Source organism: Balaenoptera borealis (genome assembly GCF_965194805.1).
Source record: "Balaenoptera borealis genome assembly, chromosome: 12".
NCBI lineage: Eukaryota > Metazoa > Chordata > Mammalia > Artiodactyla > Balaenopteridae > Balaenoptera > Balaenoptera borealis.
Window position 1 is genome coordinate 56,336,480 of NC_138869.1, and position 22,506 is coordinate 56,358,985.

The 22,506-nt window shown below is 45.1% G+C and overlaps 2 protein-coding genes across 10 annotated transcripts in view; both read left to right on the forward strand.

Moving 5' to 3' along the window:
• Positions 1-22,506, forward strand: part of GLB1 (galactosidase beta 1) — a 99,002-nt gene that overhangs the window by 866 nt on the left and 75,630 nt on the right. The gene's annotated exons all lie outside the window — the stretch shown is intronic.
• On the forward strand, positions 150-22,453 carry TMPPE (transmembrane protein with metallophosphoesterase domain). Its single transcript, XM_082348673.1, has 2 exons — positions 150-15,432; positions 17,597-22,453. The coding sequence occupies exon 1, from the start codon at positions 1,577-1,579 to the stop codon at positions 2,918-2,920; it is 1,344 nt and encodes a 447-aa protein (XP_082204799.1). The 5' UTR covers positions 150-1,576; the 3' UTR covers positions 2,921-15,432; positions 17,597-22,453.

A 22,506-nucleotide genomic window follows, 5' to 3' on the forward strand; every position in this document is an offset into this window, starting at 1 on the left:
GAGCTAAGGCAGGGGCCGAGGGAACTCCGAATCGCTCCTGGGAAGGTCAGCATCACGGCCTTGGAAAGGTGGGGTGGATCTGAGGGGGGAGGGACCGGGGGATTGAAACGGGCGCCTGTCTCTCTACACGTTCAGGGAACCAACTTTGGTTCCTCCAGAGTTCGGGTGGGCTGAGTCTGGGACTTGTTTTATAAGTGGAAAATTGTGAACTTTGACTTGCAAATTACAGCTTTGATAAAAGGCTTTCAGTAAAGTGCGTAGGGCAGGGGGGAAAAAAATATATATATATATATATACACATATTTATCTTAAACCGAGGTTGAGAATCTTATTTGGAAAACAACTGTTGAAAATATTTTCATTTGGGGTTCTTCTTGGGAAAAGGTCACCTCAAATGACTATTTGCTAACCTTTGTCTACCTGGGTCTGTGCTTCCCCTGCCCCAGTTTTTTGTCTGGGAGCCCTGGAGTGGGAACTAGCCAGCTATGAGAGCCACAAGAGAATAGTTCAAGGGTTCAGTGGCAGAGAAAGATGGGGAGAAGGCAGATCTTAACCAATATCTAGGAGGGTTGTGAGACGGGAGGGTTAAGGATTTATGGAGGAGGAGCTGGGGGACAAGGCAGCCTGCCGTGTCGTGGTTGCTCATTATCCTTGAGCAGCATCAGTCACAGGGGCTGCCCTGTGACTGCCAGGAGGCTGTCTTCACCCCAGGAATCCTTATGTCAGGTGTCTAGGTGTCCCTCCTGGGCCTAGAGCTGAAAAAGATACCAGCCGACTAGCTTTCCATGATTTCCTTCTTTACATTTATTTACAACAGCGGTTCTCAAACATTAACTGTCCTAGAAGGTAAAACCGAACATTTAAAAATATTTATTAACTTACTTAAGAAATCATAAAATCATTATATGTTAATAAACTTTATATATTTCTTGAAAAATAATATTTCTTCTCAAATTTTAGGGCGAAGAGTGACATTGTACATTTTTGCAAATCTCTTTCATGTCTGTCTTAATAGATGATAGTTGGATTCTCATAGCTACTTCTGCATTCAGTCTTGCTATATCACATGTCATGTAGCCTCTGGAAAACTTCACTGTACACTCATGAGAGAATGATTATGGCTTAGTACTGTTTTTGAAAATAGTTTTGACTTAATGGACCCCCTGAAAGGGTCTCCCTGGACCACACTTTGAGAACCGCTGGTTTAGAATAATGTTTTTCTTATTATAAAAGTTCATATGCATTATGGAAATACCTTAAACATACAGAAAACTGTAAGAAAATGAAACTGCCCATCCTGTTATAATCCAGCGTGTTTGTATTTCAATAATAAAATGTAGCAACTGACTGGTATTTGAGTGGCTTGGATTCAAGGTGGGTTGGGCAGGTGTAAGTGGCCTTCAGGTTTTGACTGGGGACAAGGAAGCTCTCATATCCCACAAAGCTGACGCCGGTTCGTGGTTGCAGGCGGAGCTGACCTGGAAACCTGTCCTTGGCCACTGTCCTATCTAAGGAGCTCACCTTCCAGAGCCCGCCTGCACAGAACTGGCAGGGGACCCTCTTAGGAGCAGAGGTGATGGCGATCTTCAGGCAGCTGTCCCTGGGCGCAAAGGCCGCCCTGGCAGCCGGCACTGTCTTCGTGTCCATGGTCATCTCCCGCTCCTACCTGGCGGAGAGCCTCGAGCTCAGGGCCTGGCGGTGGCTGTTCCGCCTGCAGCTCGCCCTGTTTGCCAACTCGCTCATGCTCCTCGGTTCCCTCTACATCTGGCGAAGCACCGTCAGCAACCTCAGCCACTCCCCTGCTGCAGAGTCGGCCTGTTTCCAGCTTTGGAAGATGGCCATTGTGGCCTTCCTGGCCCTGGCCCATTCCAGTTTCTTCACCATGCTCTTTCTAGTGGCCGAGGAGCCCTATCTCTTTTCCCTGGCGGCCTACTCCTGCCTCGGGGCATACATCATCATGGTCTGCTTCCTCTGTACCCTCAGTGGCATGGAGCAGGCCTACCAGCTCCTGGCCTTGCGCGCCGGCAGGGTGGTGGGCAGCCTTGACAAGACAAGGAAGCTGGCACTCAGGCCAGCGCTGGCGGTGCTGGTGACCGCCGTGCTCAGCGTGGTAGGGCTGCTGAACGCTGCCCAGCCCCCGGCTGTGAAAACCGTGGAGGTGCCCATCCATTGGCTGCCCGCCTCCATGGACAACCTCAAGATCGCGCTGCTCTCGGACATCCACTTGGGCCCCACGGTGGGCAGGACCAAGATGGAGATGTTCGTGAAGATGGTGAACACGCTGGAACCGGATGTCACAGTGATTGTGGGTGACCTGTGCGATGCCGAAGCCTCTGTCCTCCGGACGGCCGTCGCTCCTCTGGGCCAGCTTCGTTCACGCCTCGGCACCTACTTCGTCACGGGGAATCACGAGTACTACACATCAGATGTCAGCAACTGGTTTGCGCTGCTGGAATCCCTGAACGTCAAGCCCCTTCACAATCAGAACGTGAAGATTTCTGCCACCCAGGCCCAGCCTGGCGGGGGTGAGGATGATGACTGGATCTGCTTGGCCGGGGTGGACGACATCGAAGCAGACATCCTGCACTACTCTGGCCACGGCATGGATCTCGAGAAGGCTCTGGGGGGCTGCAGCCCGGACCACACCACCATCTTGCTAGCTCATCAGCCCCTGGCTGCCAAGAGAGCTCTCCAGGCTCGGCCAGATATCAACTTGATCCTTTCTGGGCACACTCACGCTGGGCAGATCTTCCCCTTGAATGTGGCAGCCTATCTCCTGAACCCCTTCTTTGCTGGTCTGTACCAAGTGGCCCAGGCTACATTTGTTTATGTGAGCCCAGGCACGGCCTACTATGGGATACCCATGCGACTGGGCAGCAGGGCGGAGATTACAGAGCTCATCCTGCAGCGGGTTCCCTGAACCCACCCCTGCCCCGTGCGCCTCCTCATTGCCCTTGCCCTCCGTCCCCGACCCTCTGCAGAGCAGACTGCCTGCTTTATCCCCTCCAGTCTCTCCTGCCAGCACACGCTTGTCACAAGACTGGCTTGCACCGTGATCAGTGGTGGGGCTTCCTGGCAAGTCCAGGCGAGTTAACTCTATAGATGGCCATCTGCTTCTTTCTGTGCATTTGTGAGGCCCCTAAAGTCACATGTGTAGGAACAGGCATCTATTTTCCAGATGATGTGGAGTAAGCCCTCCTCCTCTGCAGAACTCATGGGGATGAACTGAATCAGGGGGTTGCTTGAAGGGGATGCCTGTGGAAAGTGGAGTAGGGAGGGGACTCTTGGTATTTTAAAAGCCTCTTTAGGACTTAAGCAGTTTTCAAAAGCATTGATCCAGAGCTTTCTGGGGAAGGGGCAGTGTGGCTAGGTAATCTGGGAGAACTGGCGAGATGGAGGCCCCTCTGGCTGCTGGAGAAGAAGGTTTTCTTTTCCCCCCTTGGTTCTATCAGAGTCACCTTTACTGAGAGCATCAGCCAAATCGGCTGGAATATAGGGCTCATCCTGTTCCGGGCCTTGGGTGATGCTGTCTGATTGGCTGTGCTCCTGGGCCTTTGGGGTTGGGGGTGGGGTGGAAGGATGGGAACACTGGTAGGTGAATGAAGGTCATAGTGCTGCTGCCTAGGAATTCAGAGGGTGTTTGCCAAACTTGGCTCCTTTTATACAACACCTGGATGAGGTGATTAGGGACAGGCGACTTTCCCCAGCTGAGAGATGAGGGAACCGAGGCAAAGGGAGGTAGAGCACTGACAGCAGCACAAGGGTTATAGGAGATGCCCGCTGGAAGCCCGGTGTTCTGCCTCCCAGGACCAGTGTTCTTCCCACTGCCTGATGGTAAGTAGCTGTACCCTGACAGGCGAGGACAGTGTTCAAACACAAGTAACACTGTAATGAGAACAAGCAAGGGCCTATAACCTGATGCCCTTTTGAAGTGGTCTGCTTGAGGCCGATTTCAGTTCACAGTAACTACGTGAGCCAGACGCGGAAGGGGGTCGGCCAGTTTCAGTGTAGGATGGCTGTTAGCCTGGAGGGACAGTCAGGAAACTGGAGTGCACACCCTCCACCCCAGGTTTGGGTCAGAAACGGAGGTTCGCTCTCTACCGGTAGGGAGGTTGAGGCTTGCATGGCGAGTGTCAGGGCACTGAGCTCCCGCGGGCCCCAAGGCCTTCCCTCCCTGGGACCCCTGGCTCTGGGATGCTGGGCTGTCCTTCCTGCTGGTGGCTCACTGCCCCCTTCCCCGCCACCAGCCTGACCCCATCAGAGCTGTCCTAGCGCTCTGGCCACAGAACCAGATGGCCATCCCTGAGCTGGACCCTCAGAGAAAGAGGCAGGGGTTACCGTGTCTGGAGCAGCCCCACCCTCGCTGGCCGGCCTCTGTGCCAGAGGTAGGATACCCTTTGACCCTGGGGTAGCAATAAGGCCTGATAGACAAGACCTCACTGAGAATCTTTCTGCAACAGGGAACTCTGACTGAAGGGGCTCACCCTCTCTTGTCAGGCAGCATCGGGCAAATGACCTCACTGAGCCTCGGTTTCCCTCACCCTGAAATGGGGATAATTATCTACCTCAAGATTGTTTTGCAGGGAGGGTATTAAGACATGGCGCAGAAGTTGCTTGTGGCTCAGTCACAAGGAAGCACTTGATGTTGCTAACTTTTAAACATCCCGTGGGGCCTGCAAAGGGGCTGTGTTGGTCACAGGTGCACAGAGAATTTATGGAGCAGCCAATCCTGGGGAACAGGAGTGGGTACCATGCCGCCTGCCGCTGGGGCCCAGTGATTTGTCACAGCAGCAACTGCTGGGGTTGCTTTCCTCTGTCTCTTGCCTGTGTTATTGTCTCCCTGTGCACACTCAGCCTGGCCAGGGCGAGTCTCTCCATTTTCCCCCTTGTCCTCTTGGTTAGTGGAACCCTGAGGGCTCCTGGAGACCACCTTTCTTGTTTCCAGGCAACCAAAATATTGACAGCGGGTCTTCCAGTCAAGTTTAAAATGTATCTTTGAGTTGAGATTTCAGTGGTTTCCTTATTATTTACCCCCTCGTGTTTAATCATCCTTACAGCCAGGAATAAGTTTGCGGAAAAACTTATCCAGAACCAAGGAAAGGACTCTGGAGAGCCTTTCTTTTAACACATTTTGCGGATGGTGGGGTTATAGGAGGGGGAAGTGCTTTGCCAAGGGCAGCGCCCAGCTCAGCTCAAGTTTCCTGACTGCCTTCTCGGTGGCATCACTCAAGCTCCCCACCTCAGGAAGGTCACTTCCAGACCTTCTCACTTTCTCGTGCCCTGACCCCAGTTGGGATCACCCCCAGTCTACACTAGTTCTGCCATTTGTCTTCCACCTTATGGTGCAACAGGTGGTGTGTGTCTCCTGCTTTACCAAGTATTATTTCACTGATTTCTTGATTTGGGATCTTTCTCATCAGTGCCCTGAGCTGGATGGAATTCGCTTCCATCAGTCCTGCTTTTCATCTTGCACCTTCTTGTCTCTTCTCTTTCCCTGAGTGCCAGCATTTTTCGGTCTTGAGCACCTGTCATCCCTGCTCTGAAGTCCTTGCTTGACTGATTCCTCTCTTAACAGAAACAAGACAGGTCCATCTTCTGTGCCCAAGGAATAGTCAGCAGCACCTTCTCACACTTGGTTTGTGTTCCGTGACGTGGTGGAAGTTTTCCCAGCACAAATTTCTCCATTTGTGTCCAGATATGGTCCTGGTGGGCTGCTCTCCACGGCCCCCTTGGTACCTCTGTTCCCTGTTCTTCACTCATTTACCTTCTTTGATTTGTTTATTTATTGCCGGGGGAGGTGGTGAGAAACATTTACTTGAAGCTTGAAAATGCTTTCAATTTCATTCTAGTTTCTTTTTAAAAATCTGTTAAATGCAAGCTAAAATGAAACATAAAGCTTTCTAAAAATTAACAATAGCCTGTGTACTGTGATACTATTGTTATAAAACCTCAATACATTAATCCTACTGCCATTCATTCCAAACATCCATCCGTCCAACCATCCTTTTTTCCCCTTATTTTGTTTGTTCTTTTGAAAAGCTTTTTATTGTGAAAATTGGGAAGTATTCACAAACTAGAGAGAGCAGCAACAGAATCCCCATCACCCAGCTTCAACATTTGTGACTATTCTACTGTTCTTTCTCATCTACCCCAGCCCTACACTCTTTCTTTTTTGTCTGGAGTATATTAAGGCAAATCTTAGAAAATATAATTTCACCCTCAAATGCTTCAGTATGAATCCTTTTAAAAAAGCATATCCATAATGCTGTTATAGCCGATGAAATTCACAGTAATTCTTTAATATCATCTTATACCTAGTTAGGAGACTTGGGGCTAGAAGTTAGGTTTTCTACCTCTTAATAAAAGTATTTTTTCCACTGTCTGAGGATTAGGTGGCTGTATCGATTACAGGTAAGTATAGGATTCAAATGCAGTTAACTGTGTAAAGAGTTAGTTTTCAGTTTTTCCTGATTATCTCAATTGTCTTTTTTGTGTGTGTGATAGAAAAACACATAGTATGGAATTTATCATCTTAGTGATTTTTTTTAAAATTAATTATTTATTTATTTATGGCTGTGTTGGGTCTTCGTTTCTGTGTGAGGGCTTTCTCTCGTTGCGGCAAGTGGGGGCTACTCTTGATTGTGGTGCGCGGGCCTCTCACTATCGCAGCCTCTCTTGTTGAGGAGCCACAGGCTCCAGATGCGCAGGCTCAGTAATTGTGGCTCGCGGGCCTAGTTGCTCCGCGGCATGTGGGATCTTCCCAGACCAGGGCTCGAACCCGTGTCCCCTGCATTGGCAGGCAGATTCTCAACCACTGCGCCACCAGGGAAGCCCATCTTAGTGATTTTTAAGTGTACAGTTCAATGGCGTTAAGTGTATTCACATTGATGTACAACAGATCTCCAGAGCTTTTTCATCTTGCAAATGTAAAACTCTATACCCATTAAACAACAACTCCCCTACCCACCCCCAGCCCCTGGTAACCACTACTTTACATTCTGTTTCTATGAATCTGACTACTCTGGGTACTTCATACAAGTGGAATTATATATTATTTGCCTTTTGTGGCTGGATTATTTCACTTAGCATAATGTCCTCAGTGTTCATCCACATTGTAGCATGTAACAAGACTTCCTTCCTTTTTAAGGCTGAATAATATTCCATTGCATGTATATACCACATTTTGTTTATTCATTCATCCATCAGTGGACATTTGGGTTGCTTTCACCTCTTGCCTATTGTGAATAGTGCTGCTGTGAACATGGGTGTGCAAATATCTCTTTGAGACCCTGCTGTCTGTTCTTTTGGATATATACCCAGAAGTGGGATTGCTGGATCATATAGTAGTTCTATTTTTCATTTTTTGAGGAAACTGTATACTGTTTTCCATAGCAGTTGGACCACTTTATAATCCCACCAGCAGTACACAAGTGTTCCAGTTTCTCTATATCCTCACCAAATCTTACCTTCCATTTTTTTGTTTGTTTTAATAAATTTATTTATTTATTTATTTATTTATTTATTTATTTATTTATGGCTACACTGGGTCTCTGCTCTGTGTGGGCTTTCTCTAGTTGCGGCGAGTGGTGGCTACTCTTCGTTGCGGTGCACGGGCTTCTCATTGCAGTGGCTTCTCTTGTTGCGGAGCACGGGCTCTAGGCGCGCGGCTCAGTAGTTGTGGCTCATGGGCTGTAGAGTACAGGCTCAGTAGTTGTGGCGTATGGGCTTAGTTGCTCTGTGGCATGTGGGATCTTCCCGGACTGGGGATCGAACCAGTGTCCCCTGTATTGACAGGCAGATTCTTTTTTTTTTTTTTTAATTTATTTTTGGCTTCATTGGGTCTTTGTTGCTATGCACGGGCTTTCTCTAGTTGCGGCAAGCGGGGCTTCTCTTGTTGCGGGGCACGAGCTCTAGGCACTCAGGCTTCAGTAGTTGTGGCACGCAGGCTCAGTAGTTGTGGCTCCCAGGCTCTAGAGCACAGGCTCAGTAGTTGTGGTGCATGGGCTTAGTTGCTCCACGGCATGTGGGATCTTCCCGGACCAGGGCTCAAACCCGTGTCCCCTGCGTTGGCAGGCAGATTCTTAACCACTGCACCACCAGGGAAGTCCCTGTTTGTTTTTGATAGTCGTGTGGGATGATAACTTATTGTGGTGTCGATTTGCATTTCTGTGATGATTAGTGATGTTGAGCATCTTTTCATATGCTTGTTGGCTATTTGTATACCATCTTTGGAAGAATGTCTATTCAGGTCTTTTGCCCATTTTAAAATCATATTATTTGATTTTTTTTTGTTGTTGAGTTGTAGGTCTTTATTATTCTGGATATTAACCGCTTATCAGATATATGATTTGCAATTATTATCTGCCATTCCATAGATTGACTTTTCACTGTATTGATTGTATCCCTTGATGCGAAAAAGTTTTTTATATTGATTGTATACCTTGATGCGAAAAAGTTTTTTAAGTTTTATGTTCCATTTGTCTATTTTTGCTTTTGTTGCCTGTGCTTTTGGTGTCATATCCAAGCAGTCACTGCCAAGCCCAATATCATAAAGCTTTCCCCCTATGTTTTCTTCAAGGAGTTTTAAATTTGGGGTTTTATGTTTTGGTCTTTGATCCATTTTGAGTTATTTTTGTATATGGTGTAAAGTAAGGATCCAACTTCATTCTTCTGCATGTGGATATCCAGTTTTCCCAACACTTTTTGTTTAAGAGACTGTCCTTTCCCCACTGAGTGGTCTTGGCACCTTATTGATGACCATGTGAGCATTTGCGTGACAGTTTATTTTCAGGCCCCTCTATTCTATTCCATTGGTGTATTTGTTTGTCTTTATATCAGTAACTCATTGTTTTTATTACAGTAGTTTTGAAATCAGGAAGTGTGAATCTCCCAACTTTGTTCTTCTTTTCCAAAATTGTTTTAGCTACTGAGGGTTCCTTGAAATTCTGTATGAATTTTAGGATGAATTTTTCTATTTCTGTAAAGAATGCTGTTGGGGTTTTGATAGAGATTACATTGACTCTGTAGATCACATTGGGTAATATGGACATCTTAACAATACTAAGTATTTCGATCCATTAACATGGGATGTCTTTCCATTTATTTGTGTCTTTTTAAATCTCAGCAGTGTTTTGTAGTTTTCAGTGTATGAGTCTTTCACCTCCTTGGTTAGGTTTATTCCCAAGTATTTTATTCTTTTTGATGCTATTATAATTGGAATTGCTTAATTCCCTTTTTGGATTGTTCATTGTCAGTGTATAGAAATGCAACTGATTTTTGTACGTTGATCTTGTATCCTGCAACTTTGTTGAATTCATTTATTAGTTCTAACAATTTTGCGTGTGTGTGTGTGTGTGTGTGTGCGTGTGATATCTTTAGGGTGTTCTACATATAAGATCATGTCATCTGTGAATAGAGATAATTTTACTTCTTCCTTTCAAATTGAATGTCTTTTGTTTCTTTTTCTTGCTTGTTGCTCTGGCTAGGACTTCCAATAGTATGTTGAATAGAAGTGGTGAGAGCGAGCATCCTTGCCTTGTTCCTGATCATGGAAGAAAAGCTTGCAGTCTTTCACATTGAGTATGATGTTAACTATTGGTTTTCATATCTGGCCTTCATTGTGTTGAGGTAATTTTCTTCTATTCATAGTTTGTTAAGTGTTTTATCATAAAAAGTTGTGGAATCTTACCAAATAAATTTCTGCCTCAATTGAAATGATCATGTTTTTGTCCTTCATTCTGTTAATGTGCATTCCATTGATTGATTTTCATATGTTGAATCATTCTTGCATTCCGAATCTCACTTGGTCATGGTGTATAATCCTCTTAAAGAGTTGTTGAGGGAATTCCCTGGTGGTCTAGTGGTTAAGACTCAGTGCTTTTACTGCCAAGGGCGCGGGTTCCATCCCTTGTCAAGGAACTAAGATCCCACAAGCCATGCAGTGTGGCCAAAAAAAAAAAAAAAAAAAAAGTTGTTGAATTTAGTTTGCTGATATTTGTTGAGGATTTCTGCATCAGTATTAATCAGGAATATTGATATTGGCTTGCAGTTTTCTTTTTTTGTTATGTCCTGTCTGGCGTTGGTGTTAGGGTTCTGTTGTTCTCATAGGATGAGCTTAGAAGTGTTCCCTCCTCTTTAATTTTTTGGAAGAGTTTCAGGAGGATTGGTGTTAGTTCTTCTTTAAATGTTTGGTAGAATTCTCTAGCTAAAGCCATCTGGTCCTTTGTTTTTCTTTGAGATTTTCAATTACTGATTCAATCTTCTTACTAGTTATTGGTCTGTTGAAATTTTCTATTTCTTCATGATTCAGTCTTGGTAGGTTGTATGTTTCTAGACATTTATCTGTTTCTTTAGGTTTTGCAATTTATAGGTATACAATTGTTCATAGTAGTCTCATAATCCTTTTTTTGTGTGTGTGCCATCAGTTGTAATATCTTCTCTTTCATTTCTGATTTTGAGTCTTCTCTCTTTTTTTCTTAGTTAATCTAGCTAAAGATTTATCAGTTTTGTTGACCTTTTCAAAAAATGAACTCTTACTCTCATTGATTTTTTTTCTATTCTCTATTTCACTTAATCCCTGCTCTAATTTTCATTATTTCCTCCCTTCTGCTAGCTTTAGGTTTAGTTTTTTTCTTTGATTTCTTGAGGAATTGTGTCACTTCACAGTTCTTTTGTTTGAATCAGGATCTAAAAACAAGGTCCATATATTGCATGTGATATATTTCTTAAGTCTCTCTAAGTCTAAAAGATACCCTCTCTTCTTATTTTGTGCCATTTATTTGTTCAAGTTATCTGGATATTATATCTTGGTATTTCCTACATTTTGGATTTGTGGTGGTGTTTGACATGTACTATCCTTCATATTTTCTGTAAACTGGTAGAGGTAGACATCTATTAAAGTTAGAGCTAGAAGCTAGAGAGATTCATGTTCAACTTTTCTCCTTTTTTGGTAGGAAGACTTCATTGCTTTCAGTGATGCTGAGATTGACCAGGTGTTGTCAGCTTGGCTCCTCCACTAGAAAGTTCCACATCATCTTTTCATCTAATGTTTCAGCAGTCATTGATAATTGTTGCCTAAAGTCATTAGTCCAGCAGGGATTGTAAAATGGTGATTTTTTAAAAGTTTGATACATTTAATACAGAATTTAGTAGGCCAGAGTACTAAATAGACTTTCTAGGAGTAATTAGTTGGCTTTTATCTATTCAAGAGACAATGGAAACTTCTTTTACCTCAGTTCTGAATTTTGAAGGAGTTTTTGTGGCACTTAGAAGTATAATCCTGGGAATTCACTGGCGGTCCAGTGGTTAAGACTCTGCACTCTTGCTGCCGAGGGCCTGGGTTCAATCCCTGCTTGGGGAACTAAGATCCCACAAGCCACACGGTGCGGCGAGAAAAGAAAAAGAAGTGTAATTCTGCCTTCAGCCCCCAAAACGATGATTTTTAATCTCATTTCTTCTGCATTTACTAGCTGTGGTTCTTCTACAAAGAATTCTCTTCATCAATTGTTTGGTTATTCTGAAAAAGTCTGTAGCAAAGGCAAGATGGATGCTGGATTCTTCCTCTTTATTCATCAGTTTTCAGAATAATGAGTTGATACCCCAGCAAACTTCAGGGATGACCAATAAGCTTTTCTTTTAGGTGGGAAGGAGTATTATGAATTTGGCTATTTTTGCATCTGACGTGTTTCAATCTAACGAAATGATAAATCTTCTAATGCTCAAAATATCCCATTTTGAGCCAGTTGGAACTCCTTCAAATTGGCTTCTACGTCATTTTGTGTGGCCCTAATAGTTGTTGATTGTTTTAGGCTTATTTTCTATATATTCTGCCCCAGACTTGGATTAAGTAATTTCTTAAGGAGCCCTGGTTCCTTTTTGTGGGAAATATTTAGACACCATAATTTAAGTGCTAGAGGAGCTAAGTGCTACTGGCTAGTGTCATTTCTTAGCTGTTTCTGTGGCTATTGCGGGGAAATAAATATTTTTTTAGAAAGAGAAAAAATTTTAAGTTACATTATTTTTTGGAGCAGTTTTAGGTTCATAGCAAAATTGAGTGGACGGTAGAGATTTCCTGATTGCAGGGCTTTTACTTAACTTTCTTTGATTTTATGTTTGTTTCTATTTTATACTGAAATTTTTGGTTCCTAACAACCCGATGTAATTACTTATTTATCCTGTTATGTATTTTATAGATTCAAAATAGTAATGAAATATTATTAATAGGATGAAATCTACCAGCTGCAGGTTTATTTGTTTTAATGCAGTTCAAGATGTATTTTTATCCTTAGCCTAAATATAGTCAAAATACTATTTCAAATTCACTTGAAATGATTCTTTCCTCTATGGACAGTTAGGTCTGTTTTTCACTTTTAAGAATTATTTTGTATTTTTAAATTTATTTTTTTAAAACTGTGTACTTACCTTTTCTCTGAGATGAGGGAGCAGAATTAAATCTGTAAATGTCTGTGAGTCCTGGAGGATAGGGAACTGATCCTCAACTGTGCTCATTTCTCCTCCATTCTGCCATTTCCCCTTCCTCTTCCATTGAAAGTTGTACTCTTTATCCACAGTCTTTTGGAATGCTGAACAAAAATCTTCTTGGAACAAGACAGGCATAAGTAAATAAAATTAATAAATCTATAAGCCATAGCAGATCATTCACAAATTCCTCCAGATCCATATTGATTATCACCATTCATTCCCTGTGGTGGTTTTTCTTCTACAGCCTGTCTGATGTAATGGTGCTTCCATGACATTTGATGTTTGAAAGCCTCTAGCTCTGGCATTATCAATGTGTGTTTTATAGTTGTCTGCAATATTCCTTCTCTTTCTCTTTGTTCTGTGAACTGAGGAATCTGGGAAGCCCATGTGTGTAAACACCCCTCCACCCCTGTCTTCTCCCCTTCTCTTAATCCCTTTTCCCTCAACACTAGGGTGCTAGCAGCCTGGGATGGTTGGGTCTCTGTCACCCTGGAGCTGAGCAGCTCATGTCAGGAATTCTCCAGGCTCTTGGGCCTCTGTGGTGAGTTGAGAAGGTGTGTAGGGTGCTGGGGATGGAGATCCATGGAATAGGTGCTTACCTGAGTTACTATGAGAGACTTGAAGACGTTAGCATCTTCACATAATCGGCATGACACATAACCTGTGATAGCACTGAGCTCCTTTTATTTCTTTATTCAGGTTGAGGAATGTGCACAAATAATGCAAATATAATTATTTTTAGTCCTGAGGATTAGGCAACTTGAGGCATGTTCACATTACCTGGTGATGTAAATACCAATGTTACATTGAATTTTTTTTAAAGAAAGGCTTATTCACCACTGAAATAATCTAAACAGTATCATTAACTTTAAAAATGTTGTATTGGACAGCATTAGTTACCTGGTATGTATTTGCTCTGGGGTTATTTCATTTGTACTGTGGTCTTTTTTCTCCAGTGTTATATGCATTATGTACAATACATTGGTTGGGGGTGGGGGCATGGCTTGGAAAGCTGTGGGCTTTGACTTGTTTGGAATTGCTTTTTATTCTGTAAGTTCTGTGACCTCATGCACTGTAAATATTGATGCTAACACACCCGAGCACGTGTGAAATAAAACTGGCTCTTCAGTATTTGGTTCCAATGCGAATTAATTAAAAAGGGGTTGGGGGTGTAGGTGTCCAGTAGTTAAGAATCCGCCTGCCAATGCAGAGGACATGGGTTCCATCCCTGGTTGGGGAAGATCCCACAAGAGAAGCCACCGCAATGAGAAGCCCGCACGCTGCAATGAAGAGTAGCCCCCGCTCGCCACAACTGGAGAAAGCCCGCGTGCAGCAACGAAGACCCAGTGCAGCCAGAAAAAAGGGGGTGGAATTTGCACACAGGACAAATTTTCCATTATAGGTATTTGGGGGAATAAACTCTGAAGGCAGCTTTCCCTCTTTTCTCCTCCCCCCACATTTCTCGATGGCCCTACTTCCATGAGTGGTGCCACAGCTCAGAGATTAAGGAAGCTGGCTCTTTTAGGCTGGGTCCTCTCAGGTCCTTCAACCTTGAAAGGGGTCACTTTGGAGCCATGAAGTGGATTTTCCCTGTTTACCTTGGCCATCACAGTCACCAGTTAGAGGCTGTCTCTTAGGTGATGCTGCTTCTGCATCTTCTGTTATCATCCCCTCTGCTGCTTTTCTAAGCTTCCGTTTCAGACACTTGTCACCGCTCCCCAGGTCCAAATAACATGCTGTTGTTTGTATATCAGACCAGTGTGACAGCTCAGGGAGTGTCCTGACAGTCGAGGTGTCTCATGGGAGAGAGCGGAGCAGTTACCAGGTCCCTGGAGCAGGACAAAGAATGTGTCCTGCTGTCCTGACCACTTACAAACCAACTGCTTTTGACCCTTTTTATTGATAGTTTTGAAAAGATTAGCCACAGACCAAATGCCAGAGGCTGTGTTGACTGTCCCACAGCTGCCACTGGGGCTACCACTTGGTTAAACAAGTGGTCCACCATCATCCAGCACGATCTGTTTTTGGCAGGGGCTCACCGGTGATCTGAATGGGGATGTGATGAGGATGTCCACTGAGTCTTTGTGGTGGAGGCACCAGTATCTGCAATTCCAGGAGGAACTGTGGGCTTGTTCAGATGTATCTTGGGTGGAGGTGGGCAGTGGACAGCTCCATCTGTGTGGCCCTTCCCTCCACAGTGGCTGTTACTCATGGGGAGGCTTCTGGGGGCTGTTAAGTAAAACCATCCCAGTTTGCACTCAGAAACAGGGACATCACCATAGGGTAGGTCCTCTGACTAGTGAGAAGGACGTGGGCCCTTTCCCGTGGCAACAAGGTGGGGATGGTGGCATTCAGGAGCCCTGGTATACATACCAGCCCAGACTGCATCCAACAGTCCTCACGAGGTCTGGAGGTGTGCTTTCCTTAGGACACAGGTGTCCTAAGTCCCGTTGGGGAAGGAATATTTATTGTGTGTACTTAGGGTGGCATCACAGGGCCCTTCCTCAAGGGGATCCATCCAATCCTTCCTTCCATCAGTTGGCTGTTTGTTGTAGAACCGCCTCAGAGCTGGGAACCAGATGAAGGAGTCATGATTTTCCACTGCAGGGGCTGACCTCAGCCTTTTGCTCACGAGTGATTGATTTTTTTCTTGCGAGACACATCAAGCAGCACCCTCACTGGTTGGCCAACCATCTCACCCTCGAGGAATGCTGTGGTTTCTGAGCCCTTGCCTGAGGTCACCTCTGTCAACACGCCCCAGCTGCCACTCTGGCCTAGCTGGTTGTGGTGGTGATTATGTCCATCTGCGTCTGGCAGTTAAGTGGTACCTCTTTGGTTATGCCAGGATCTCATCACCCTCGAAGACACGAGGGAGCATCTTCTGTCATCCCCTGCCCACAGAGCACAGCCCTCAGGGGACTTCTGGAGGACACCAGGACCCTCCTCACTGCTGTGTTCCTTACTGAAGGGTGTGTTCTCTGGCCAGTCCTGGGGAGTGTAGTCAGATGTTGGGGTGTCTGGTCACCATTTTTACTTCCTCACTTCTTGGAGCCGTCTCATACTTTCCTCAGGATTCCATGGCAGTGCGGGCACCTCCACCTCATTTCCTGTAAGTCAATATCATGTTCAAGTTCCAAGCAACTGGGTTCCAACAGCACAGGGACTGGGTTGGGCACCTTTACCAAGATGATAGCTCACACATGGGAGAACACACCATGTCCATACACTCCCCTCTATCTGCCTGTGTTCTGCCCCCTCAAGATCCCCTCCCAGTGTCCCCCCTCCCCCTCCCCGATTAAGTCCTGGCCTTATCTTTCTGGCAGGAGATGTAGGTCTCTTTAAACATTGCCATGGAAGCCTCTGGCATTCACAGAATGCCCTGAGTGGATGGCTGATTTGAGCCTGTCAACCAGTCTCTTTCTTCAAAGCTTCCAATCTGTTAGTAAAAACCAGCCAACCTCACAATCCTTATAATTACCAGCACCCACCCCTCAGCCCCATTCCACGGGTAGAGCTAATGCAGATGCCAACTCCCCCCCTCTGCCCGTGCCCCCTCCCAGTCCTGCACAGGTGAGGGCCTTATCGTGTGTGTTTGCATACCATGGGCCGTCGCCACCCACTTAGCACCAGTGTGGGTTCTTACTGCTGTTTGACGCACAGGAAATGAGAAATCCAGGTATTGACTCACATCCTGAGGATCTGCTGTTTAGGACAGTTCTGGTACCAAGTGTCTTAATTTGGGTTCCTTTAGAAGTAAAACATGAAACCAGGCCTGGAGTGCAGGTGATCTGGGAAGCGGTCCAAGAGGGACAGATTCTCACTCTGGGCAACAGGACCGTGATTCTGCCAAGGTCTCCTGGAGAGCAGACGCAATGTCTCCCGAATTGCCTGCCTAAAAGAGGAGGGTGCAGTTATCCACTCCCACTGGTTGAGGGCTGCTCCGAGGTGCGTGGACTCCCCCCGACACCTGGGTTCCTGGGTGAGCAGGTGCCCATGGCGTGTGGGTGGGAAGACACAAAGACTTGACCGGTGAGCTTGAGATGAGACGCTGTCAGCACACTGTACACTGAACTCGCGCGGGACTATCCGCAGGAGCTGACATAGGTGTGTTTTTTTGAGGTTTCTTTTTTTTGTTTGTTTTTTTAATTTTTTGGCCGCACCTCGCAGCATGCGGGATCTTAGTTCCCTGACCAGGGATGGAACCCGCGCCCCCTGCAGTGGAAGTGCGGAGTCAACCACTGGACCGCCAGGAAGTCCCCAGGTGTGTTTTAAAAAACACCCCTTGACCTTCTCTTTATTCTGTCTCAGAGATCTTACCACAGTGGCAAGAATAAGTCATTACTCTCAGGATGTACATAATATTTCATCATGTGTGTGTATGTACATTCATATGCAATACACATACCATAGAAACCGTAATTTATTTCATCAGTCCACTTTTTTTTTTAATTAATTTATTATTTATTTATTATTTCTTTTTGGCTGTGTTGGGCCCTCGTTTCTGTGCAAGGGCTTTCCCCAGTTGCAGCAAGCGGGGGCCGCTCTTCATGGCGATGCGCGGGCCTCTCACTATCGCGGCCTCTCTTGTTGCGGAGCACAGGCTCCAGACGCGCAGGCTCAGTAGTTGTGGCTCACGGGCCCAGTTGCTCCGCGGCATGTGGGATCTTCCCAGACCAGGGCTCGAGCCCGTGTCCCCTGCATTGGCAGGCAGATTCTCAACCACTGCGTCACCAGGGAAGCCCCATCAGTCCACTTTTTAAGTTTAATCTTTTTCCAATTTCATTGAGAAATAATTGGCATACATCACTGGATAAATTTAAGGCAAACAGCGTGATTTATTTACATTTTGTGAAATGATTACCACAATAGGTTCAGCTAACACCCATCTTCTCATACAGATAAAATAAAAAGGAAAGAAAGAAAGAAGAAAGGAAAAAAATTTTTTCTCCTTATGATGAGAACTCTTAGGATCTACTCTCTTAACAGCTTTCCTGTATATCCTACAGCAGTGTTAGCTATAGTCGTCATGTTGTACATTACATCCATGGTATTTATTTATCTGATAACCGGAAGTTTGTGCCTCTTTTTTTTTTTTTTTTTTGGCTGTGCCACGCAGCATGTGGTATCTTAGTGCCCCCACCAGGGATTGAACCTGCACCCCCTGCAGTGGGAGCGCAGAGTCTTAACCACTAGACCGTCAGGGAAGTCCCTGGAAGTTTGTGCCTTTTGACCACCTTTCTCCAATTCTCCCTGCCCCTGACTTTTTAATTTGTGTCAACATTTTACTAGGAAAAATTTTCACACATAAAAATTGAGAGTTGAAAACATTTTATACTCACCTTTCAAATTCTACCATTAACACTTAATTACTATTAATCCATCCCTCCATCCATCAATCCATCTTATTTTTGGGATGCGTTTCAGAGTAAGTTGCAGACATCAGTGTACTTCCCCTCAAATACATCAGCATATAAATCATTAATTAGAGGTCAATATTTGTTTATATGCCTTTTTTTCCCTCTTAAGGTTAACTTTACATACAATGAAATGCACAAATCTTAAGTGCACCGTTTGATGAGTTTTGGCAAATGCATATATCTGGTAATCCAAAACCCTGATTCAGCCCTAGAACATTACCCTTGCCCGCAGAAAGTTCCCTCATATTCCTTCCCAAGCATTGTTATTTTCTAACAATACTCTATTTTGTTTTTTTTGTTATTTGTTTTTTGTTTTTAATTTTTAATTTTTTTTTTTTTTTAGTCATTTTATTTTTATTTATTTATTATTTATTTTTGGCTGTGTTGGGTCTTCGTTTCTGTGCGAGGGCTTTCTCTAGTTGTGGCAAGCAGGGGCCACTCTTCATCGCGGTGCGCAGGCCTCTCACTATCGCGGCCTCTCTTGTTGCAGAGCACAGGCTCCAGACACGCAGGCTCAGTAATTGTGGCTCACGGGCCTAGTTGCTCCGCGGCATGCGGGATCTTCCCAGACCAGGGCTCGAACCCGTGTCCCCTGCATTGGCAGGCAGACTCTCAACCACTGCGCCACCAGGGAAGCCCTCTATTTTGTTTTAATACCATCAGCATTTCAGAGAAACTCCATCACTGGACTTCTAGAATGTCCCCCATTTCAGGCTTGGCTTATTGCTTCCTTGTGTTGTAGTTAGATTTGGGTTCAGCAGAGATTTAAGTTCCACAATGAGCACTGCTTCGAGGAGAGGCTGTGTCCTTCCTCCTGAATCAAAACATGGGAGTGACGTCTGCTTGCTCCATTTTTATGAGGTTGACGCTGAGCAGGGATCACGGAGAATCTGCCTGATCCCTTCTTTATAAAATTCCATCAACCTTGCTGATGGTTTTAGCATCCATTGATGATTATAGCTTAAATCCATTATTTCACTAAGTGTTCAGAAAAGGGTGTTTTTCAGATTCTGTTATTCCATATGCATTTATTAGCTGGAATTCTGTGAAGAGTTTTCCATTGTCAGCTTTTTGGTTACCCCAAAATAGTTTTCATGTGAAAGGGAAAGAACCTTTTAGAGTATGGGCAATCTCCAAAGGTGACCGATTAATTCTTTTTTCCTCCTCTGTGTATCATTATGAACTCAGGTGTTAATAGCTTTGCAGCCTTCCCCCACCCCCGCCCCCAGGTCATATGTCTCTTAGGTTTCTCTCTCTTTAAAAAAAAAAAAAATGCTCAAATTTTTCTACCTGAGGCCAATGGGAGCCTCTTCAGGTTAGTCCCCGTGTTCATCCTGCATCTAACCAACCCCTCCCCCAACCCCCCGCCCCCTGGTCCTGTGGGTTCCATCTCCTGCCTGCTGCCCACCTTGCTGCCACCCACCATCGTCCATGAGTCTGCTTCCTTTATTGCCATTTCAGGAAAAGACCACAGTGCCAAATATTTGAAAACATGTCTGATCCTATCATTCTTCTGTTTAAGTTGCTCTCTATAGCTCTTGGCATAAAGTCCAGGCCCTTGAACATGGACTTCAGGGCTCATTCAGTCTGGCCCCTGCCTGTCTCCCCTGTTTCAGCTGCCACCATGCTTTATCTGTGTTGAGGTTCTATTGCTCCTTCCCTGCGACCTGTGCCCCCTCTACCAGGGCTCACAGTTTCCTCTGCCTGTGTCGCCCATCCCCTTCGCTAACTCTTCCTCATCCTGGGGCTCAGCTTAGACCGATTATTCTTAACCCTGGCTGTACATTACACCCTCTGGGCAGTTTTAAGAAATACCAATGCCTGGGCTCCACCCAAGATCAATTAACATCTGAATGTCTGGGCAATGAGGCTTGACTTTGCTATTTTTGAAAGCCTGCGCAGGGGCTTCTCTGGTGGCGCAGTGGTTGAGAATCTGCCTGCCAATGCAGGGGACACGGCTTCAAGCCCTGGTCCGGGAAGATCCCACATGCCGCAGAGCAACTAAGCCTGTGAGCCACAACGAAGACCCAAAACAGCCATAAATAAATTAAAAAAAAAAAAGAAAGCCTGCACAGGTGATTCTGATGTGTGGCCAAGGTTGAGAACCACAGTTTGGGGTGTTCCTTCCCCTGGGAAACTTGTCCCCCAGGCCTGGGTTACATGCCATTTATTACTGCTGCAGCTTTCTGCTCTAATCCTGTTCCCCCATCCCCCCAGCTTTACTCAGATATAATTGATGGATAATGCTGTGTACGTTGAAGGTGTACAACCTGGTGGTTTTATCCTCATTTTACTATGTAGGCCTCACTATGTCAACTCTTGGGTTTCTTCCTCGCTAGACAGAAGCTTCATGTGGTCTGTGGCTGCATCTGCGTGGTTCCCCTCTGTTATTACCCAGCACATAGTAGGTGTTTGTAATATTTGCAAGTGCTTGTTAGGTTGATGTTTGGGCTGGATTTTGAGATTGTTTGAATGCAGGGGTGCTCTGCTCTGTGGGACAAAGGCCATATTCCACCATCTGCCCAGATCGTTTCTCTCCAACCTCATCTCCTGCTTCTCCAAATCCCTTCCCTTAGACAAGCGAACTCCAAACAGCCCTTTCCTTTTCCCAGTTCTGCCTGAAGTTGCTCACTCCCTTTCTACCTGTACAAACAATTTTCCCAACATATGGGCCACCTTTGAACTCAAAGAACTTGTGGGAAACCCTTATTTGACATTTAACCATATACATGCTGTGCGATGTTTTTCAAGTCATCCATTGGAGCACCTGGTATAAGAAATCATGTGAGTTTCTTGCTTTTGAGTAGCAATTAAAGCGTTGTTTGGAAATATTAAATTGACACTCTGGCCTTTTGAAAAATGATTCTTAATTATTTGTTTATTTTTGGTTAGCTTTATTAACTCACATACAGTAAAGGTTTCCAGTTGCCCCTAAGCAGTCTCCTGGCAGCATGCAAGATCTTTAGTTCCCCGACCAGAGACTGAACCCAGGCCCCCTGCAGTGGAAGCTTGGAGTCCTAACCACTGGACCGCCAGGGAATTCCCACAGTCACAATACTTTATATTTGGATTTCAGGCCAAGTGTGATCTAGGACCCTTGCTCTCATGGATGTTTCCAGATATGGCTTCATGGGCAACCCCCAAAGCTCTCATGGACTGTGATGCTGCTATGAAAAAAAGATTAAAAAAAAAAAAAAGCCTAAAGATGCACAAGGAATCTTACCAACAATGGAGGACACTAATTAAATGGTCTCTTGTAGCCCTTGTCCTGTTGGAACCTGAGATCTAGTGCTGCCTTTTTATATCCACCAGGGGGCAGTGTTCTATTCTACCTCACAGTCGGCCTCCCCTTTCAGGTCTCCCCTTTCTTTTCTTTTTCTTTTTTTTTTTTTTAATTAAAAATTTTTTTTTGGCCACGCTGCACGGCATGTGGGATTTTAGTTCCCCGACCAGGGATCCAACCCAAGCCCCTGCACTGGAAGCACAGAGTCTTAACCACTGGACCACCAGGGAAGTCCCAGAGGTCTTCCCTTTCAAATCCTAGCATTTCAGCTCCTGAAGTGATCCCCAAACTGTGTTTCTCGAACTTTGATCTGACTTCTAGAAATACATCTTACATCTCAACCCCACAGAGACATACATCCGTATGCAACTCTATATATGTATATATAACAAAATTTCATGAAATGTCACTTGTTTTCATAGAGAACAGACCTGTGGTTGCCAAGGGGGAGTGGGGTTGGGAGAGGGATGGATTGGGAGTCTGAGATTAGCAGATGCAAACTATTATATATAGAATGGATAAACAACAAGGTCCTACTGTGTAACACAGGGAACTCTATTCAATATCCTGTGATAAACCATAATGGAAAAGAATATGAAAAAGAATGTATATATGTGTATAACTGAATCACTTTGCTGTACAGCAGAAATTAAGACAACATTGTAAATCAACTATACTTCAATAAAATAAATTTTTAAAAAAACACTTGTCTTTACTATGTGCAATACACTGATATTTCTATTCTCTTTCATTAAGAAAAGTGCCAATCATCACCAAATTGAGTTCATGACCTACAAATTGGGTCGCACATATTGCCTTAGAGTTCATTTAGTCTGGCATCCTGCATATTTATGGATGAAGAGATGCAGGGTTAGAGAGGGATGCTCAGTCACTGTGGGACCCAGAGCAGCACCCAGGATATGGCTTCAGGGCTTCGGACTTCTGATCTGTTGCTTTCAGCACAACGGCATTCCTGTTGAGGGACACCCAGAGCTCCGGCAGGTCACAGCCATGGGGGGCAGGGTGTGTATGTGTGTGTTCCAGCCCCAGCACACTGAGCTTTGCCACACCTTGCGAAGAGTCCCCTGCAGCAGGGTTTTCTCTTTGGGCATGTAACTTCTGCAGCTCACCCACTGATTGTCACATTGGTGCCGGCCTCTGGAATCCTGCACGTGGCTCTTCCTTGCCCTGACTTAGCAGTGGTTTGCTTTATAGCCCAGAATCAAGAACGTACACAAACTAAAAGGGTAGGGAGTCAGTTGCCACTGTTGAAGTGTCTGCTTCTGAAATGCGGAAGGCGGAAGTTCTCATGTGGTTCCGTCCTTG